The following is a 22359-nucleotide window of genomic DNA, read 5'->3' as shown; positions in this document are numbered from 1 at the left end:
GATCCCATTTCATTCTTCTGAACTCCAGTGAATACAAGACTAGTTGATCCAGTCTTTTTTGATATGTCAGTCCCACCATCCCGGGAATCAGTCTGGTGAACCTTCGCTGCACTCCCTCAATAGCGAGAATGTCCTTCCTCAAGTTAGGAGACCAAAACTGTACACAATACTCCAGGTGTGGCCACACTGCAGTAACACCTCCCTGCCCCTGTACTCAAATCCCCTCGCTATGAAGGCCAACATGCCATTTGCTTTCTTAACCGCCTGCTGTACCTGCATGCCAACATTCAATGACTGATGTACCATGACAACCAGGTCTCGTTGCACCTCCCCTTTTCCTAATCTGTCACCATTCAGATAATAGTCTGTCTCTCTGTTTTTACCACCAAAGTGGATAACCTCACATTTATCCACATTATACTTCATCTGCCATGCATTTGCCCACTCACCTAACCTATCCAAGTCGCTCTGCAGCCTCATAGCATCCTCCTCGCAGCTTACACTGCCACCCAACTTAGTGTCATCCGCAAATTTGGAGATACTACATTTAATCCCTTCGTCTAAATCATTAATGTACAATGTAAACAGCTGGGGCCCCAGCACAGAACCTTGCGGTACCCCACTAGTCACTGCCGGCCATTCTGAAAAGTACCCATTTACTCCTACTCTTTGCTTCCTGTCTGACAACCAGTTCTCAATCCATGTCAGCACACTACCCCCCAATCCCATGTGCTTTAACTTTGCACATTAATCTCTTGTGTGGGACCTTGTCGAAAGCCTTCTGAAAGTCCAAATACACCACATCAACTGGTTCTCCCTTGTCCACTCTACTGGAAACATCCACAAAAAATTCCAGATTTGTCAAGCAAGATTTCCCTTTCACAAATCCATGCCGATTTGGACCTATCATGTCACCTCTTTCAAAATGCGCTGCTATGACATCCTTAATAATTGATTCCATCAATTTACGCACTACCGATGTCAGGCTGACCGGTCTATAATTCCCTGTTTTCTCTCTCCCTCCTTTTTTAAAAAGTGGGGTTACATTGGCTACCCTCCACTCCATAGGAACTGATCCAGAGTCTATGGAATGTTGGAAAATGACTGTCAATGCATCCGCTATTTCCAAGGTCACCTCCTTAAGTACTCTGGAATGCAGACCATCAGGCCCTGGGGATTTATCGGCCTTCAATCCCATCAATTTCCCCAACACAATTTCCCGACTGATAAGGATTTCCCTCAGTTCCTCCTTCTTACTAGACCCTCTGACCCCTTTTATATCCGGAAGGTTGTTTGTGTCCTCCTCAGTGAATACCGAACCAAAGTACTTGTTCAATTGGTCTGCCATTTCTTTGTTCCCCGTTATGACTTCCCCTGATTCTGACTGCAGGGGACCTACATTTGTCTTTACTAACCTTTTTCTCTTTACATACCTATAGAAGCTTTTGCAGTCCGTTTTAATGTTCCATGCAAGCTTCTTCTCGTACTCCATTTTCCCTGCCCTAATCAAACCCTTTGTCCTCCTCTGCTGAGTTCTAAATTTCTCCCAGTGCCCGGGTTCGCTGCTATTTCTGGCCAATTTGTATGCCACTTCCTTGGCTTTAATACTATCCCTAATTTCCCTTGATAGCCACGGTTGAGCCACCTTCCCTTTTTTATTTTTACGCCAGACAGGGATGTACAAGTGTTGTAGTGGATACAGTGCAATATATTTAGATACAGTGCAATATATTTAGATGCGGTACAATATATCCGGATACAGTGCAATATATCTGGATACAATGCATTATATTTGGATACAGTGCAATATATCTGGATACAGTGCAACATATTTCGATACAGTGCAATGTATTTAGAAACAGTGCAACATATTTAGATACAGTGCAACATATTTGGATACAGTGTAACATATCCGGATACTGTGCAATATATCCGGATACAGTGCAATATATTTGGACACCGTGCAAGATACGGTGTAATATATCCGGATACAGTGCAGCCCCATGTGGTGTCGGTGGGTGGAACAGCTCGCTGCTGTGTGTCGGTGGGCGGCAGTGAGCGGGCCGGGCTGCGGATCCGCTCCACGCTGCAGTCTCCGCTCTCTGGTTGAAGCGGTGTTGCTGCACATGGTGGTGCAAGGCGGTGGGCGAGCAGGCGAGTCCTTCCTTCCTTCATCGGTGCGGCTCCGGCCGCATGGTTTTATACTGAGAGAGGCTGGATCTGCGGCGGCCTGGTCGCTGCAATGGCGCTTGCACCAGTAATGCAGGGCCCGGCTGCTCCTGCAGCACTCTGACTGTGCTTCCAGCAACATTGCAAGGCCGGGCTGCAGGACTCGGTCAGTGCATTCACCCTGCAGCAGTAATGCAGGGCCCGGCTACTTCTGCAGGACTCTGTCGGTGCATTCCTCCTTCCAGCAGCTTTGCAAGGCCGGGCTGCAGGACTCGGTCGGTGCATTCACCCTGCAGCAGTAATGCAGGGCCCGGCTACTTCTGCAGGACTCGGTCGGTGCATTCACCCTGCAGCAGTAATGCAGGGCCCGGCTACTTCTGCAGGACTCGGTCGGTGCATTCACCCTGCAGCAGTAATGCAGGGCCCGGCTACTTCTGCAGGACTCGGTCGGTGCATTCACCTTGCAGCAGTAATGCAGGGCCCGGCTACTTCTGCAGGACTCGGTCGGTGCATTCACCTTGCAGCAGTAATGCAGGGCCCGGCTGCTTGCAGCAGGAGCAGTCCCGGCGCTGCATTGGCCGGGAGGCCGCCATGCCGACTCTAATCGATGTGTTTGTGCCCCTCTCTCCCGCAGGGTGCCAGTCCGGGGCCGCGGGCCGAGGCCAAGGTATGGCCAGCGCGGTGCTGGAGGGCGGGGAGCGGCGGGCCGGCCCGGAGCAGGAGCCGGAGCCGGGGGGGAAGCGCAAGCCAGAAGCCGGCGGGCAGCTGCAGGCGGCCAAAAGGCTGAAGGAGGACCAGAGCAAGAAGTGCCCGAAGCGGAAAGTGGTCCTGCTGCTGGCCTATTCGGGGAAAGGCTACCACGGCATGCAGGCAAGGAGGGAGCCCTCGCAATACTGCACCCCCTCACTGCACACAAACAATCCTCCTCTATTACATTGGTTTTTTTCTATTCTATTTTTATTATTATAAAAGAAAGACTTGCATTTATATAGCGCCTTTCATGACCACTTGACGTCCCAAAGCATTTTACAGCCAGTGCAGTACTTTTTGAAATGTAGACACTATTGTAATGTGGGAAATGCGACATTACAAATGTGCACACAGCAAGCTCCCACAAACGGCAATGACCAAACCTATTATTTAAAAATTCATTCCTGGGATGTGGGCGTCGCTGGCAAGGCCGGCATTTATTGCCCATCCCTAATTGCCCCTTGAGAAGGTGGTGGTGAGCCGCCTTCTTGAACCGCTGCAGTCCGTGTGGTGAAGGTGCTCCCACAGTGCTGTTAGGGAGGGAGTTCCAGGATTGTGACCCAGCGACGATGAAGGAACGGCCGATATATTTCCAAGTGAGGATGGTGTGTGTTTTGATTGAGGAGTAAATATTGGCCCCAGGACACCAAGGAGAATTCCCCAACTTTTCTTCAAAATACTGCCGTGGGATCTTTTACATCCACCTGAGAGAGCAGACGGGGCCTCGGTTTAATGTCTCATCCGACAGTGCGGCGCTCCCTCAGCACTGCCCCTCCGACAGTGCGGCGCTCCCTCAGCACTGCCCCTCCGACAGTGCGGCGCTCCCTCAGCACTGCCCCTCCGACAGTGCGGCGCTCCCTCAGCACTGCCCCTCCGACAGTGCGGCGCTCCCTCAGCACTGCCCCTCCGACAGTGCGGCGCTCCCTCAGCACTGCCCCTCCGACAGTGCGGCGCTCCCTCAGCACTGCCCCTCCGACAGTGCGGCGCTCCCTCAGCACTGCCCCTCCGACAGTGCGGCGCTCCCTCAGCACTGCCCCTCCGACAGTGCGGCGCTCCCTCAGCACTGCCCCTCCGACAGTGCGGCGCTCCCTCAGCACTGCCCCTCCGACAGTGCGGCGCTCCCTCAGCACTGCCCCTCCGACAGTGCGGCGCTCCCTCAGCACTGCCCCTCCGACAGTGCGGCGCTCCCTCAGCACTGCCCCTCCGACAGTGCGGCGCTCCCTCAGCACTGCCCCTCCGACAGTGCGGCGCTCCCTCAGCACTGCCCCTCCGACAGTGCGGCGCTCCCTCAGCACTGCCCCTCCGACAGTGCGGCGCTCCCTCAGCACTGCCCCTCCGACAGTGCGGCGCTCCCTCAGCACTGCCCCTCCGACAGTGCGGCGCTCCCTCAGCACTGCCCCTCCGACAGTGCGGCGCTCCCTCAGCACTGCCCCTCCGACAGTGCGGCGCTCCCTCAGCACTGCCCCTCCGACAGTGCGGCGCTCCCTCAGCACTGCCCCTCCGACAGTGCGGCGCTCCCTCAGCACTGCCCCTCCGACAGTGCGGCGCTCCCTCAGCACTGCCCCTCCGACAGTGCGGCGCTCCCTCAGCACTGCCCCTCCGACAGTGCGGCGCTCCTTCAGTACTGCCCCTCCCGACAGTGCCCCTCCGACAGTGCGGCACTCCCTCAGCACTGCACTGGGAATGTCAGCCTCGATTTTTGTGCTTAAGTCTCTGGAATGGGACTTGAACCCACAACTCTTTTTGAATAAACAAAACAAACATTAGATCAAGTGCCCCCCGATCTGGGGGACACTACAAACACTACAAGGCCCGTTTTTTTGGGGGGTTTTTTTGGGCACTAAAATCAGTTTTTTTTTTCCAAGTGCCCCCTCTAAAAGTGGAGGGGGACACTAAAAACCCCGGCAATTAAAACAAATTAAACTTTAAAACATAAAATCAAATTAAAATTTGGTTGCCGGGGGTGATGATGCACTCCAGTCCCTCCGGCGCCCACCTCTCGCGGAATGCCGCGAGCGTACCGGTGGACACCGCGTGCTCCATCTCCAGGGACACCCTGGCCCGGATGTAGGCGCGGAAGAGAGGCAGGCAGTCGGGCTGAACGACCCCCTCGGTCGCCCGCTGCCTGGATCGGCTGATGGCACCCTTTGCTGTGCACAGGAGCAGTCCTACGAGGAGGCCCTCGGACCTACCCGCTCCCCTCCGCACAGGGTGCCACTTGAACCCACAACCTTGTAACTCAGAGGCGAGAGTGCTGCCAATTGGGCTTATTAAGCAATCCAATTGTGGCATAGAATGCACAGTCTGAAGGGGTGGTGCACAGAGATTCAATGGTAACTTTCAAAAGGAAATTGGATGAATACTTGAACAAGTAAAATATTGCAGGGAAATATAGAGTGGAACTGACTAGATCGCTCCTCGATCGAGCCGGTGCAAACCCGATGGCCCGAATGGCCTGTGCTGTACTGTTTTAAGATAAAATGCATCCATTGAATAGATTTTTGTGCATATGGATACAAATTAAAGGGGAAGTTAGCGAAACAATGGCTGTTGATGCACGGTCCATAAATTCTTTTAAATAGGGATTTATAAACATGTATAGGTGGGATGTGGGTGATGCTAGGTAGGCTGTATTTATTGCCCGAATAAACTGTTCCCGAGCCAGCGACTGCATTCCACTGACCCGCGTGTTCAAATCCCTCCCCGGCCTTGCCCCTCCCTATCTCTGTAACCTCCTCCAGCCCCTACACCCCTCCCAATCTCTGTAACCTCCTCCAGCCCCTACACCCCTCCCTATCTCTGTAACCTCCTCCAGCCCTACATCCCTCCCTATCTCTGTAACCTCCTCCAGCCCTACACCTCCCCCTATCTCTGTAACCTCCTCCAGCCCCCTACACCCCTCTCTATCTCTGTAACCTCCTCCAGCCCTACACCCTTCCCTATCTCTGTAACCTCCTCCAGCCCTCACACCACTCCCTATCTCTGTAACCTCCTCCAGCCCCTACACCCCTCCCTATCTCTGTAACCTCCTCCAGCCCCTACACCCCTCCCTATCTCTGTAACCTCCTCCAGCCCCCTACACCCCTCTCTATCTCTGTAACCTCCTCCAGCCCCCTACACCCTTCCCTATCTCTGTAACCTCCTCCAGCCCCCTACACCCCTCCCTATCTCTGTAACCTCCTCCAGCCCCTACACCCCTCCCTATCTCTGTAACCTCCTCCAGCCCCTACACCCCTCCCTATCTCTGTAACCTCCTCCAGCCCCCTACACCCCTCCCTATCTCTGTAACTTCCTCCAGCCCCTACACCCCTCCCTATCTCTGTAACCTCCTCCAGCCCTACACACCTCCCTATCTCTGTAACCTCCTCCAGCCCCTACACCCCTCCCTATCTCTGTAACCTCCTCCAGCCCCTACACGCCTCCCTATGTCTGTAATCTCCTCCAGCCCTAAAACACTCCTAAGTTGTCCGCGCTCCTCCAATTCTGGGCTTTTGAGCATCCCTGATTATAATCGCTCCACCATCGGTGGCCGTGCCTTCAGCTGCCTGGGCCCCAAGCTCAGGAACTCCCTCCCTAAACCTCTCCACCTCTCTCTTCTCTAAGGCGCTCCTCAAAACCTATCTCTTTGACCAAACTTTTGTCCACCTGTCCTAATATGTGGCTCGCTGTCAAATTTTCTTTGATAACCGCTCCTGTGAAGTATCTTTAGGATGTTTTCCTACTTTAATTTCTTCTTATCTGGCTCAGAGTCAATTATTTTTGTCTTGTAGCACTCCTGTGAAGCACATTTTACCACGTTAAAGGCGCTATTTAAGCACAATTTGTTGTTAAAGGCACTATAGAAATGCAAGTTGTAAGTAGGTGCTGATGCTTTTACAAGTAGTGGCTCTAGGCTACTTCCGAAGGTATTAAGAATGGGCCAAGTACTGCGGGACTATGGTCAGGTGTAGGTCAGGCCACAGAGCAGTGGAGGTGAACCCGTTAGCCTTTCACTGTCGTGGTATTTCTGCTACCAGCCCATAAATGGCCAGATTGACTAAATTCACTTTTATAATTCGATGTGAGATATCAGCTGCCAACTGCTGGCTTGCTAAACCCAGGACCATGGATCGTTCCAGCATTGTATCCTGCCTTGCTTCAAAACCGAAATATTGAAGATATAAAAACAGATCTCATTGAAACGTGTAAAATTCTGACAGGGTTTGACAGCGAAGATGCTGAGAAGATGTTTCCCCCGGGCTGGAGAGTCTAGAACCAGGGGTCACAGTCTCAGGATAAGGAGTTGGCCATTTAGGACTGAGATGAGGAGGAGTTTCTTCACTCAGAGGGTGGTGAATCTTTGGAATTCTCTGCCCCAGAGGGCTGAAGAGGCTCAGTCTCTGAGTATATTCAAGGCTGAGATCGATAGATTTTTTTATTGAGTCGATGGGGAATCGAGGGATATGGGGATCGGGCGGGAAAGTGGAGTTGAGGTCGAAGATCTGCCGTGATCTCATTGAATGACTGAGCAGACTCGAGGGGCCGAATGGCCAACTCCTGCTCCTAGTTCTTGTGTTCCTTTATGGGAAATCCTGGAAACACTCAGCAGGTCAGGCAGCATCTGCGCAGCGAAGAACAGTTCAGGCCGATGACCTTTCTTCAGAACTGGAAGATGTTTGAGGTTTAGCCGTTCATTAGCGAGGACAGAGCTGGGGAAAGGGGGGAGGGAGAACAGAGGGGAGGGTCTGTGAGAGGGCGTAAGGCAGGAGAGCTTCAATGATAAAAGGGATGATGGATGGTGAGAGGCAAAAGTTAGGTGGTGATGGAGCAAATGGAGAAACAAAAGATGCGTCCAGAGGAGGTGTAAATGGCAACCGCAACATCCACCCACTGCCTGGAAAAATGGGAGAGGGGCGGAATACTGGAGAGTAACTGGAGTGGGCTTGGAGTAGGCAGCTGTGAGAGAAATGCTAGCACAGACCTGGCCCGCATGGTATCTTTGTCTGAGGGTATTCAGCAGCACAGGACATAGAATCATAGAATAATTACGACACGGAAGGAGGCCATTCGGCCCATCGTGTCCGCGCCGGCCGACCAAGAGCTACCCAGCCTAATCCCACTTTCCAGCTCTCGGTCCGTAGCCCTGCAGGTTACGGCACTTCAAGTGCACATCCAGGTACTTTTTAAAGGTGGTGAGGGTTTCTGCCTCTACCACCCTTTCAGGCCGTGAGTTCCAGACCCCCACCACCCTCTGGGTGAAGAAAGTTCCCCTCAACTCCCCTCTAAACCTCCCCCCAATTACTTTAACTCTACGCCCTCATGTTGTGGACTCTGCTAAAGTAACCAGGTCCTTCCTGTCCACTCTATCCAGGCCCCTCATAATTTTTATACACCTCAATTAAATCGCCCCTCGGCCTCCTCCTGTTCCAAGGAAAACAACCCCAGACAAAGCAGAGCAATCTCTTTATTCTGTGACGTTAACAAACATTTGTTTTCTGGGATTTTCTTTAAAAACAGCGAAATGTTGGATCATCTCAGTTTAAGACCATTGAGGATGAGCTGGTGAAGGCCTTGGTAAAGGCGGAGTGTATTCCGGAGAACCATGGTGACGATATGAGGAAAATGTCCTTTCAGAGATGTGCCAGAACCGACAAGGTACAGTTTGTGATTTCTCTTCATTGCGATGCTGAACTGCTTTTGTTCATCGTCATGTGGGACTAGTTGTATTGATTATATTGATCGCCAGAGCTGTAGCGAACAGTGAGCTCAGCTGTAGTCACTAATAGACGGTTCGTGTCAACATTCTTGTTCACTTGTGCTTACAACTGACTCCATTCTGCACCATGAATTATTGCCGGTAATTATAGGACCCTCGGAGAGCTGCACTTCCAGTACTGTGCACAGTATTGTCTCTCTGCTATAAAAAAGACAAAGAAGCACTGCGAGCAAGTGCAAGGATGCTGCCAGAACCGAGAGGTTCCAGCTTTCGGGAAAGACTTCGAGGCGACCTGATCAGGGTCTTTACATTGTGAATGGGTTGGGCAGGGTCAATGTGGAGAGAATGTTTCCACTTGTGGGAGAACCCAAAACTGGGGGTCACAAATACAGGATCGTTACCGATAAACCCAATGGGGGAATGAGGAGAGATCCAGGGGTTTGTGGAACTTTGCTGCCACAGGGAGTGGTTGTGGTGAATAGCATCGGTGCTTTCAAACTGAAACTGGATGAGTCCATGAGAGAAAAGGGAATGGAGAGATGTTGGAAGGCTGCGATGAGGCCAATGGAATGGGAGACTGGTGTGGAGTATAAACACCAGCACAGACTACGTTCTATGTAATTGTTAAGTAACTCTGGCAAAAACCATAGGGATCGAGAGAAAGGCACTTGCATTGACGGACCAGCGATCTTTTAAATTCATTATTCTTACAATTCAAGGGTTATGGGGAGCGGGTGGGGAAGTGGAGCTGAGGCCAGGATCAGATCTGCCGTGATCTTATTGAAGATCTTATCGAGCAGGCTCGAGGGGCTGAATGGCCGACTCCTGCTCCTATTTCTTATGCTGATCTCTTCATTTGCAAATCAGATTCTGCCACATTTTGTGGTTGAATCTGGCTCATCGTACTGTGCAGTAATTAATCTCTGGGTGGCGTTTTTCTGCCTCTTCAGGTTCCTTGTAGCAAGGGCTTCTGCCGACACTGACTCCGTAAGGGGCCACAACAAAACGAGCAGCAGTAGCCCAGACTGGCGCTGCCTCCCAACCTCTTGCCCCCCCCCCCCCGGCAGGAAGTGTATGCGTTTGACTTGGGGATGATTCTCCCATCTGTATCTGGAATTGTGCAGTTTTGGCCTCCTTCCCTAGGAAGGATATACTTGCCACAGAGGGAACGTAAGAGCGTAAGAGCCTGATCCGCCATTCAATACGATCATGGCTGATCTGATCATGGATGAAGGTTCACCAGACTGATTCCTGGGATGGGGGGATTGTCCTATGAGGAGAGATTGAGCAGACTAGGCCGATATTCTCTGGAGTTTAGAAGAATGAGAGGTGATCTCATTGAAACATACAACATTCTTAGAGCTTGACAGGGTAGATGCAGGGAGGGTGTTTCCCCCCCGGGCTGGGGAGCCTAGAACCAGGGGTCATAGTCTCAGGATAAGGGGTCGGCCATTTAGGACTGAGATGAGGAGGAATTTCTTCACTCAGAGGGTGGTGAACCTTTGAAATTCTCTGCCCCAGAGGGCTGTGGAGGCTCAGTCGCTGAGTATATTCAAGGCTGAGATCGATAGATTTTTGGATATTAAGGGTATCGAGGGATATGGGGACAGTGCAGGGAAGTGGAATTGAGGTAGATGATCAGCCATGATCTCATTGAATGGCTCGAGGGGCCGAATGGCCTACTCCTGCTCCTAATTCTTATGAATCCTGGGGCCTGCATTTCACAGTTGCCCTGTCGGAACAAACTAGTTCCTCTGCAGCTTCATTTTATTTGCGGTAGAAATATTGTGGGGTGCTAACTCTCCAGCAGTGTTTCCCCCCGGGGCGCGTGGCCGTGTATCAGTCAGGAGGTCCCGCGCAGGCCGTTCGCGGGCTGTTGCCGCTGGACGCAATACCGTGTGTGCATTTAACGGGTCTGCGCATGGGGAAAACCCCGAGGGGAAATTGCTCTCCAGGCGGAGATCCCCCGGGATCGCGTGAAAGGCTGGTTTTACACCCCGCCCAGTATCACTCTGCCCTGGTGTAAAGCCAGTGTTGCACCCGATCCAGTCCGTTCCCCAATGGACGGCTTGGGTTAAAATGACCCCCAGAATGTGGGGCAACAACGATCTAGCCGTTTACTTGTTCTAACACCAACGGTGTTTGCTATTTTCCAGGGTGTTTCTGCTGCTGGTCAAATCGTCTCACTGAAACTCTGGCTCATCGATGACCTAGTGGATAAGATCAACGGAAACTTACCACCAGGCATTAAAATATTGGGTAATGGCCGCCTCTGGACTTCTATTGATGTGACAGCCCAATGTGAGAGTTAAAAAAAAAAAATTATATTCCGATGAGTGTGTCGGTGGGCAGCACTCTCACCTCTGTCAGAAGGTTGTGGGTTCAAGTCCTACTCCAGGGACTTGACCACATAAATCCAGGCTGACACTCCAGTGCAGTGCTGAGGGAGCACCGCACTGTCGGAGGGGCAGTACTGAGGGAGCGCCACACTGTCGGAGGGGCAGTACTGAGGGAGCGCCGCACTGTCGGAGGGGCAGTACTGAGGCAGCGCCGCACTGTCGGAGGGGCAGTACTGAGGGAGCGCCGCACTGTCGGAGGGGCAGTACTGAGGGAGCGCCGCACTGTCGGAGGGGCAGTACTGAGGGAGCGCCGCACTGTCGGAGGGGCAGTACTGAGGGAGCACCGCACTGTCGGAGGTGCCGTCCTTCGGATGAGACGTTAAACCGAGGCCCCGTCTGCTCTCAGGTGGATGTAAAAGATCCCGTGGCCACAATTTCGAAGTAGAGCAGGGTAGTTATCCCCGGTGTCCTGGAGCCAATGATCATCCCTCAATAAACATGACTAAAAACTGATTATCTGGTCATCATCACATTGCTGTTTGTGGGAGCTTGCTGTGCGTATGATTGGCTGCTGCGTTTCCCACATTACAACAGTGACTGCACCCCAAAATGTGTCTAATTGGCTGTAAAGCGCTTTGAGACATCTGGTGGTTGTGAAAGGCGCTATCGAAATGCAAGTCTTTCTTTTGGAACTTGCATTGCGTTTTGTACCATCAGCATGTTCTGTCTGCTGGTTTGTGTCTCCTGATGGCTCGTTGTTTTCTTCGCCAGGACTGAAGAGGGTTACCGGCAGGTTCAACTCGAAGAACACGTGCGATGCCCGCACCTACTTCTACATGCTGCCGACGTTGGCCTTCGCGCACAAGGACCACGACTGGCAGGACCCGGAGTACCGTCTCAGCAGTGGGGCACTGGGCCACGTCAACAGGCTGCTGGCCTGCTACAAAGGGACCCACAACTTCCACAACTTCACGTCCGGCAAGGGCCCGCGCGACCCCAGCGCCAAGCGCTACATCATGGAGATGTTTTGTGAGGCACCCTTCGTGCGCCAAGGGGTGGAGCTGGCCGTCCTGAAGGTCAAGGGTCAGAGTTTCATGATGCACCAGATAAGGAAGATGATTGGCCTGGTGATTGCCGTGGTGAGAGGTCACGCCCCCGAGTCCATCATGGCGCGGAGCTGGGGCGAGGAGAAGGTCGATGTGCCCAAGGCCCCGGGGCTGGGGCTGGTCTTGGACACAGTCCATTTTGAGAAGTACAACAACCGGTTTGGGAATGACGGCGTTCACGAGGCCCTGGAGTGGGCAGACATTGAAGAACAAATTTTGGCATTTAAAGAGGATTACATCTATCCTACCATTATTAAGACTGAAATTGAGGAGCAGTCCATGACTAGTTGGCTCAACACCCTTCCAATCCATGACTTTAGTGCTACAGTATCAGGAGTTCAGTTAAATGCGAACCACTCAAAGGTAATCCACAATCCATTCTCTTTTTTAATAACTTTGTGACAACAGGGATGAGGGGGTTGACTTATGAGGAAAGGTTGAGTAGGTTGGGTCCTCTACTCATTGGAGTTCAGAAGAATGAGAGGTGATCTTATCGAAACGTATGAGATTATGAGGGGGCTCGACAAGGTGAATGCAGAGAGGATGTTTCCACTGATGGGGGAGACTAGAACTAGGGGGCATGATCTTAGAATAAGGGGCCGCCCATTTAAAACTGAGATGAGGAGGAATTTCTTCTCTCTGAGGATTGTAAATCTGTGGAATTCGCTGCCTCAGAGAGCTGTGGAAGCTGGGACATTGAATAAATTTAAGGCAGAGATAGACAGTTTCTTAACCGATAAGGGGTTATGGGGAGCGGGCGGGGAAGTGGAGCTGAGTTCATGATCGGATCAGCCAACATCGTACTAAATGGCGGAGCAGGCTCGAGGGGCCGTATGGCCGACTCCTGCTCCTATTTCTTATGTTCTTATAACATAGAGCAATGGTAACAAAATGCATTTTTATTGGGTCTCTGTTTAGCCCGAGTGCTTTCAGTGATTTAGAATATTTTCGGCAGGGATTTTCAGGCTAATACTCCTGAATTGGTGCCTGTGTCGCCTGATTGATGGGGCACTAACTCTGCCCACAAACTGAGTACTGATCTGGTACAAATACGCACATAGAAACATAGAAAATAGGTGCAGGAGTAGGCCATTCGGCCCTTCGAGCCTGCATCACCATTCAATAAGATCATGGCTGATAATTCCCTCAGTACCCCTTTCCTGCTTTCTCTCCATACCTCTTGATCCCTTCAGCCATAAGGGTCATATCTAACTCCCTCTTGAATATATCTAATGAACTGGCATCAACAACTCTCTGCGGCAGGGAATTCCACAGGTTAACAACTCTCCGAGTGAAGAAGTTTCTCCTCATCTCGGTCCTAAATGGCCTACCCCTTATCCTCAGACTGTGTCCCCTGGTTCTGGACTTCCCCAACATCGGGAACATTCTTCCCGCATCTAACCTGTCCAGTCCCGTCAGAATCTTATACGTTTCTATGAGATCCCCTCTCATCCTTCTGAACTCCAGTGAATAAAGGCCCAGTTGATCCAGTCTCTCCTCATATGTCAGTCCAGCCATCTCTGGAATCAATCTGGTGAACCTTCGCTGCACTCCCAATAGCAAGAACGTCTTTCCTCAGATTGGGAGACCAAAACTGAACACAATATTCCAGGTGTGGCCTCACCAAGGCCCTGTACAACTGCAGTAAGTCCTCCCTGCTCCTATACTCAAATCCCCTAGCTATGAAGGTCAACATAGCATTTGCCTTCTTCACCGCCTGCTGTACCTGCATGCCAACTTTCAATGACTGATGTACCATGACACCCAGGTCTCGTTGCACCTCCCCTTTTCCTAATCTGCTGCCATTCAGATAATCTGCCATCGTGTTTTTGCCCCCAAAGTGGATACCTCACATTTATTCACATTATACTGCATCCGCCATGTATTTGCCCATTCGCTTAACCTGTCCAAGTCACCCTGCAGCCTCTTAGCATCCTCATAGCTCACACCGCCACCCAGTTTAGTGTCATCTGCAAACTTGGAGATATTACACTCAATTCCATCATCTAAATCATTAATATAATATATATTGTAAAGAGCTGGGGTCCCAGCACTGAGCCCTGCGGCACTCCACCAGTCACTGCCTGCCATTCTGAAAAGGACCCGTTTATCCCGACTCTCTGCTTCCTGTCTGCCAACCAGTTCTCTATCCACGTCAGTACATTACCCCCAATACCATGCGCTTTGATTTTGCACACCAATCTCTTGTGTGGGACCTTGTCAAAAGCCTTTTGAAAGTCCAAATACACCACATCCACTGGTTCTCCTTTGTCCACTCTACTAGTTACATCCTTAAAAAATTCCAAAAAGATTTGTCAAGCATGATTTCCCTTTCATAAATCCGTGCTGACTTGGACCAATCCTATCACTGCTTTTCAAATGCGCTGCTATTTCATCCTTAATGATTGATTCCAGCATTTTCCCCGCTACTGATGTCAGGCTAACCGGTCTATAATTACCCGTTTTCTCTCTCCCTCCTTTTTTAAAAAGTTGTGTTACATTAGCTACCCTCCAGTCCATAGGAACTGATCCAGAGTCGATAGACTGCTGGAAAATGATCACCAATGCATCCACTATTTCTAGGGCCACTTCCTTAAGTAGACTGTCAGGCCCTGGGGATTTATCGGCCTTCAATCCCGTCAATTTCCCTAACACAATTTCCTGCCTAATAAGGATATCCTTCAGTTCCTCCTTCTCACTAGACCCTCGGTCCCCTAGTACATCGGGAAGGTTATTTGTGTCTTCCTTTGTGAAGACAGAACCAAAGTACTTGTTCAATTGGTCTGCTATTTCCTTGTTCCCCATTATAAATTTACCAGAATCCGACTGCAAGGGACCTATGTTTGTCTTCACTAATCTTTTTCTCTTTACACATCTATAGAAACTTTTGCAGTCATTGTTTATGTTTCCGGCAAGCTTCCTCTCATAGTCGCTTCTCCCCCTCTTAATTAAACCTTTTGTCCTCCTCTGCTGAATCCTAAATTTGGATATGGGCGGGAAAGTTTTGTATTGTGTCCACTTGAATGGTAAATAGAAATTTATCTGAAAGAACAGTTATAAATCTTTACAACAGCAAAATACCGCGGATGCTGGAAACACTCAGCGGGTCAGGCAGCATCTGTGGAGAGAGAAACAGAGTTAACGTTTTGGGTCGATGACCCTTCGTCAGAACTGGGAAAAGTTAGAGATGTGACGGGTTTTTAAGGAAGTGTAAAGGCAGGGAAAAGGGGAGTGCAGGAAAGAGCGAAAGGGAAGGTCTGTGATTGGCTGGCTGGCTTGGGGCTGGGAGTGCGGCAGAGTGATCGGGGGGGGGGCTGCGATGGATGGCGGGGTCAGGCCAGCGATTGCTGGAGTCGGTAGCGAGGACGGACTTCAATTTGTTCATGTCGGAGTTCTGCGCATGCGCCACCCAGTGGCCGGGAGTGGTTCTGGATAAGGGAGTTCTGGATAAGGGAGGTTCAACCTGTACAAGCGTGTAACCAGGGAGCCGCTGCACCGAGTTGGGGTGATAATCCTCGAGGGTATCTCACCAGCTGGTGCACAATATTAAAGCATATTGGCTTGTGTGTTCTCGCCCTCTGCTCCCATTGGTATGAATACACTAAGCTTGTTCTAGTAACGACAACTATAGATTTGTCCCCGGTTCGATTACAGCATCGATAAATGCAGGGCCATAAATTCCGGCCTCTCCAGGTGTTTACGTGCCCGAAGAAGTCCCGCAGATTCCAGGATTAGGCTCATTGAGAACCCGATGCTTGCGAACTGTCAGAATGTCTTTTGACAGTTCCAACCCATCCCCAGGAAAAGGGCCTTCGCGGGCGAAGATTTGGACTATTTGCTGTAACTCCTGCCCAGCGAATGTCCTTCAAACTCTTACGCCTGTCAAAAGCTGGAGCGTAAGAGTTTTAAAAGATAGAAAAATTACATTTAATATCACACATTTTTATATTAAAATCGCTGTCCATTAAGTTAAGTTTATTTTTAACCCAATTAAAACATTTTAAAAATTAAAAAAAAACATTTTCTAAAACATTTGATTTAATTCAATTTCAATTAATGTTAAATATGTCGGGTGTTTTTTAATTTATGTGCTGTGTTTCTGTGTTTTGGGGGTATTCTCATTGATAGTAACGGGAGCTGGGTACAAAGGGAACTCATCTTTACTGTCAATGAGAATACTACACTGTGATTGGTGGTCCAGGCCCCCGTGATCCCAGGATACCCGTACAATCCCGGGATACGTGGGCCTCTGCGCTGGGCTGCTCATCGAGGCCTCGGAGTGCAAGTGTTCCTTCCTCCGGGACCACCAGGTACTTCCGACCGCAAATTCTGGCCCAGATCTTTGAATTGTATAGTTTTGCCATCAGTTTTTAAAAAAAATAGTTTTATTACTTTTATAAAATTCGATTTTAAAATTCACATCCTTGTTTTCAAATCCCTCCATGGCCCTCGCTCCTCCCTATCTGTGTAATCTCCTCCAGCCCCACAACCCTCCCAGATCTCTGCGATCCTCTAATTATCGCCTCTTGAGCATCCCTTGAGCATCGGTGGCCGTGCCTTCAGCTGCCTGGGCTCCAAGCTCTGGAACTCCCTCCCTAAACCTCTCCGCCTCCTTTAAGACGCTCCTTAAAACCTGCCTCTTTGACCAAGCTGCCGTAATTTCTCCTGATGTGGCTCAGTGTCAAATTTTGTTTGATAACACTCCTGTGAAGCGCCTTGAGATGTTTTACTATGTTAAAGGCGCTATATAAATACAAGATGTTGTTATCTACTCGTACCAACTTTTATAAAATTGTCTTGTCTCCAAGTGCAGGAAGTGTGGAATAATCTTTGAAATGTCCTTACTCATTCCTGGGATGTGGGCGTCGCTGGCAAGGCCGGCATTTATTGCCCATCCCTAATTGCCCCTCGAGAAGGTGGTGGTGAGCCGCCTTCTTGAACCGCTGCAGTCCGTGTGGTGAAGATGCTCCCTCCCTTTCCTCCAACCACTGTCTGTCCCACCTGTGACGGAGACTGTAATTCCCGGATTGGACTGTTCACCCACCTGAGAACTCACTTTTAAAGTGGAAACAAGTCTTCCTCGATTCCGAGGGACTGTCGATGACAATGATGAGGTGTTCCCCTGACATTGCTGCTCTTGTCCTTCTTGGTGGCAGAGGTCGAGGGGGAGGGAAATGCTGTTGAAGAAAGCTTGGTGAATTGTTGAGATGCAAGCTCTAGGTTGGACGTACTGTAGCTGCAATGCCCCAGTGATGGGGAGGGTGGCTATGGAGACCCAAGGGGCAGAAGCAGATGGCACTGTGTTTCTTGTGTTGTTGCGGCTTCTCCCATCTAGTATAAGAATTGAATCGGTGGGACGATGGTCTGGGTTGCAGTCTGGGCCACTCTGATCAAGGTGCACGGGTAGTTAGAGCAGGGAGACAGATTGTAGACTATTCCGACTCACTGGATTTCTGTAGCTGGTGACCCCACGCTAAGAACTGCTGTGGCAGGAAGTTTCTGCCGAGCGATCCTTCAACTTGGCACATTTCACGACGTAACAACAATGCTGCCCATTTGATATTGTAGGCTTGTAGAAAGTCGTGCATTTACATACACCTTCCACAGCCACTGGATGTCCCAAAGCGCATTACAGCCAATGAAGTATATTTGAGGTGTAGTCACTGGTGCAATCGAAACATAGAAAATAGATGCAGGAGTAGGCCATTCGGCCCTTCGAGCCTGCACCACCATTCAATAAGATCATGGCTGATCATTCACCTCAGTACCCCTTTCCTGATTTCTCTCCATACTCCTTGATCCCTTTAGCTGTAAGGGCCACATCTAACTCCCTCTTGAATATATCCAATGAACCGGCATCAACAACTCTCTGCGGCAGGGAATTCCACAGGTTAACAACTCTGAGTGAAGAAGTTTCTCCTCGTCTCGGTCCTAAATGGCCTACCCCTTATCCTTAGACTGTGTCCCCTGGTTCTGGACTTCCCCAACATCGGGAACATTCTTCCTGCATCTAACCTGTAGGAAACGCGGCAGGCAATTTGCGCACAGCAAGCTCCCACGAACACCAGCGTGATCAGGGTCATCTGTTTTAGTGACGTTGGTTCAGGGATAAATATCGGCCAGCACACTCTGCCAGCGAACACCTGTCTGAATTGCACCAGCGATACTCTGATCAATGACTTTATGTGGGCTGTGTTAATTTGCCATTGTCGTATGATGGACATCACCATCCTAATTCCCACTTGAGCCGCCATCGCGACGTGGCTCTGGCTTAAAACTTGGAATAATTAAAGCATTTTATCAATGATTAATGCATTTAAATCTCAATGTTGAAATATTAAATAAAAATCCGGCTTTATTGACGGAGGTGGTTTGGATTTCCAAAAGGCATTCGATAAGGTGCCACACAAAAGGTTACTGCAGAAGATAAAGGTACGCGGAGTCAGAGGAAATGTATTAGCATGGATAGAGAATTGGCTGGCTAACAGAAAGCAGAGAGTCGGGATAAATGGGTCCTTTTCGGGTTGGAAATCGGTGGTTAGTGGTGTGCCACAGGGATCGGTGCTGGGACCACAACTGTTTACAATATACATAGATGACCTGGAAGAGGGGACAGAGTGTAGTGTAACAAAATTTGCAGATGACACAAAGATTAGTGGGAAAGCGGGTTGTGTAGAGGACACTGAGAGGCTGCAAAGAGATTTAGATAGGTTAAGCGAATGGGCTAAGGTTTGGCAGATGGAATACAATGTCGGAAAATGTGAGGTCATCCACCTTGAGGGGGGGAAAAAAAAACAGTAAAAAGGAATATTATTTGAATGGGGAGAAATTACAACATGCTGTGGTGCAGAGGGACCTGGGGGTCCTTGTGCATGAAACTCTGCATGAATCCCAAAACGTTAGTTTGCAGGTGCAGCAGGTAATCAGGAAGGTGAATGGAATGTTGGCCTTCATTGCAAGAGGGATGGAGTACAAAAGCAGGGAGGTCCTGCTGCAACTGTACAGGGTATTGGTGAGGCCGCACCTGGAGTACTGCGTGCAGTTTTGGTCACCTTAACGAAGGATATACTAGCTTTGGAGGGGGTACAGAGACGATTCACTAGGCTGATTCCGGAGATGAGGGGGTTACCTTCTGATGATAGATTGAATAGACTGGGTCTTTACTCGTTGGAGTTCAGAAGGATATGGGGTGATCTTATAGAAATAATGAAAGGGATAGACAAGATAGAGGCAGAGAGGTTGTTTCCACTGGTCGGGAAGACTAGAACTAGGGGGCACAGCCTCAAAATATGGGGGTGCCAATTTAAAACCGAGTTGAGAGGAATTTCTTCTCCCAGAGGGTTGTGAATCTGTGGAATTCTCTGCCCAAGGAAGCAGTTGAGGCTAGCTCATTGAATGTATTCAAATCACAGATAGATAGATTTTTAACCAATAAGGGAATTAAGGGTTACGGGGAGAGGGCGGGTAAGTGGAGCTGAGTCCACGGTCAGATCAGCCATGATCTTGTTGAATGGCGGAGCAGGCTCGAGGGGCTAGATGACCTAATTCTTATGTTCTTATGAACGATGAAGTCCATTTTCCAACCATTTCCCTAACTCTCAAGTTTTACATAAGAATTAGGAGGAGTATTCAGCCCCTCGAGCCTGCTCCGCCATTCAGTAAAATCCTGGCTGATCTGATCATGGGCTCAGCTCCACTTCCCCGCCCGCTCCCCATAACCCTTGACTCCCTTGTCGTTCAAAAATCTCTCTATCTCCACCTTGCATGTTTCAGAGTTTTGACTCAAAACACTTTCTTTACCTTCCTCCTCTCCCACCCCTTCCCCTCTGCTTTCAGGAAGTGAGCGATGACATGGACGAGGATGGCTGTGATGGAGACGATTCTGACTGAGCTGTTCGCTCGGGGCTGGACCTTCCAACACGCTCCCCGGGCCAGCTGGCGGGATGCGAGGACTAGGATCACGGTGCATCAGTTGGAAGTTCCCTGGATCAGCTGTCCATACGGGACACTTCCACAGACTACTCTGGGCAGCGAGACCCAGCCCCAAGTTGTTGAGTTTTTACATTTCAATCTGGGGTTTTTTTTTAAAAGGAAGAAAATGTATTTTGGACTGTGCCTCCTCCAATTAATAATTTGTTTCAATCATTTGCTAAGACGGAGATTTAAGGAGCACTAGCAGAGGAATGTTTTCCCTATTAAATTGTTTGTAACACTCTGGTGGAGGGGGAGTAATGTGATAGACACACAAAACAATAACAGCACAGAAGGAGGCCATTTGGCCCATTGAGTCTGTGCCGGCTCTTTGAAAGAACGTAAGAAATAGGAGCAGGAGTCGGCCATTCGGCCCCTCGAGCCTGCTCCGCCATTCAATAAGATCGTGGCTGATCTGGTCTTGGCCTCAACTCCACTTCTCCGCCCACTCCCCATAACCCTTTATTCCCTTATCGCTCAAAAATCTGTCTATCTCCACCTTAAATATATTCAATGACCCAGCCTCCACAGCTCTCTGGGGCAGAGAATTCCACAGATTTACAACCCTCAGAGAGAAGAAATTCCTCCTCATCTCTGTTTGAAAGAGCGATCCAATTATAGTCCCACTCCTCCCCTGCTCTTTCCCCATAGCCCTGCTAATTTTTTTTCCCTGTCAGGTATTTATCCAGTTCCCTTTTGTAAGTTGCTATTGAATCTTTCTTTTATATATTTGTTTTTTTAGCTGGGTGTGGGAACAGCCAAATTCAGAGGACAACTTCCATTGGACTTTGGACCTTTGCTGTTGCTCCTGTAATCCTGTCTTGCGATAACGTTGCCTCCCTTTGTTGGTGGAATAATGGATCTGCGCGTTGCTGCCGCAGTACATTAACGCAGTCAAAGCTTTATTGTACCTGAATTTCAGGATTGTGTCGCTGTGCGGCATTTAAGCTGATGTATTTGTTTAAAAATAAAAAAAAAAGTGAAGGAAGTTCACCAAAAAATACATTCCACAACATTTTTTGAAACATGATATTTCCTATCCATCTTTTTCATCACTAAGTAATTCTATGGTTTTAAATCTGCATCTTTGTTTAGGAACATGGGGGCGGGAGGCCATTCGGTCAATTAGGCTGTTGAATTAGTTCTTGGCTGATGTATACCGCAACCCCAATTATCCGCATCCCGTGATCTCCTTGGCTAACGAAATCTTGGCTAACGATCCCAGTCTTGAAAACTCCAATTGACCCCCAGCACCCACAGGTTTTTTGATGGAGAGAGTTCCCGATTCCCACTGCCCTTTGTGTGACGAAGTGCCTCCTGACATCACCCCTGAACGGCCTGGCTCTGATTTTAAGGTGATACCCCCTTGTTCTGGACTCCCCCCACCAGAGGGAATAGTTTCTCTTGATCTACCCCATCGGATCTGTTTATAGTTCAATAATACACTAAGAGTCCAGACACACTTTATCGGACAGGAGCGTAAATAGATCGCCCTTCAACCCTTCGAGACGCAAGGGGATACAAGCCCAGTCTATGCATCCTATCCTCATACTTTAACCCTTTCAGCCCCGCGATCAGTCTGAGGAATCTGCGCTCTTTCCCCCCACTCCCCCGGGGCCGATATATCCTCCCTGAGGGGCGGGGCCTAGAACTGGACGCAGTGACTCCTGATTGGTCCAACCAGGACTTTGTACAACTGAAGCATCACTTCACTTTTTTATATTCCAGCCCCCTCGAGGTAAAGGCCAACGTTCCACAGCAGCCTTTCTGATTGCTTTCTGTATCCGTGTGCCAGCTCGTGGTGATTTGTGAACATAAATCTCTCTGATTCTCTGCAGCTCCTTGTCTCTCACCATTTTAAAATAAGGAATTCCTGCTTTTACTGCTGACTAGTTATGATCGCCTGGATGGGTTGGAGAAGAATTTTCCCAGATTTCTTTCTCTCTAAATTGGCCTGGGTTTTTAATCTGGTTTTTAGCTCTCCCAGGAGATCACAAGGCTCCGGTTGGGGTGCAGTGTAGAATGTTTCAGTGCAGGGAGTGTCACAGTTGTGTGGGGAGGACTGGTTGGGCCGGGTGCTCTTTGCCTTTCCGTCATTGTTCATTGTTCATAGGTTTATATGTAACCTTCAGGGCTGCTGACCGAGGGCCGTGTGGCTCTTTGTCGGCCGGCGAGGACACGATGGGCCGGAATGGCCTCCTTCTGCGCTGTAAATTTCTATGTTTTAAAGAGAAAAGATTTAGCATTTTTTCCCCGGCTGCTGTATAAATCTGCTTAACCATCTCCTAACATTAGTGTGTGTTCAGTAAAGTGCGCATCATTCCATTTA

General features: G+C 49.8%; 1 protein-coding gene across 1 annotated transcript; it reads left to right on the top strand.

The window, feature by feature from the left end:
- The first annotated feature begins 2052 nt into the window (after positions 1 to 2052).
- pus1 (pseudouridine synthase 1) lies at positions 2053 to 21011 on the top strand. Its single transcript, XM_070886410.1, has 6 exons — positions 2053 to 2154; positions 2804 to 3039; positions 8416 to 8553; positions 10771 to 10873; positions 11725 to 12422; positions 19896 to 21011. The coding sequence occupies exons 1-6, from the start codon at positions 2127 to 2129 to the stop codon at positions 19947 to 19949; spliced, it is 1257 nt and encodes a 418-aa protein (XP_070742511.1). The 5' UTR covers positions 2053 to 2126; the 3' UTR covers positions 19950 to 21011.
- Positions 21012 to 22359: the final 1348 nt, after the last annotated feature.

Source organism: Pristiophorus japonicus, chromosome 8 (assembly GCF_044704955.1).
Source record: "Pristiophorus japonicus isolate sPriJap1 chromosome 8, sPriJap1.hap1, whole genome shotgun sequence".
Taxonomy (NCBI): Eukaryota; Metazoa; Chordata; class Chondrichthyes; family Pristiophoridae; genus Pristiophorus; species Pristiophorus japonicus.
The sequence above is the reverse complement of the archived record's forward strand: the minus strand, read 5'-3'. Positions and strand labels throughout refer to the sequence as shown.

Bases quoted from the DNA above. Each gene is read 5' to 3' on its own strand.
- pus1 (XM_070886410.1), top strand. From the start codon at position 2,127: ATGGTGGTGCAAGGCGGTGGGCGAGCAG. The intron at 2,155-2,803 runs GCGAGTCCTTCC...TCTCTCCCGCAG, and splicing joins GCAAGGCGGTGGGCGAGCAG to GGTGCCAGTCCGGGGCCGCG. The intron at 10,874-11,724 runs GTAATGGCCGCC...TTTCTTCGCCAG, and splicing joins ACCAGGCATTAAAATATTGG to GACTGAAGAGGGTTACCGGC.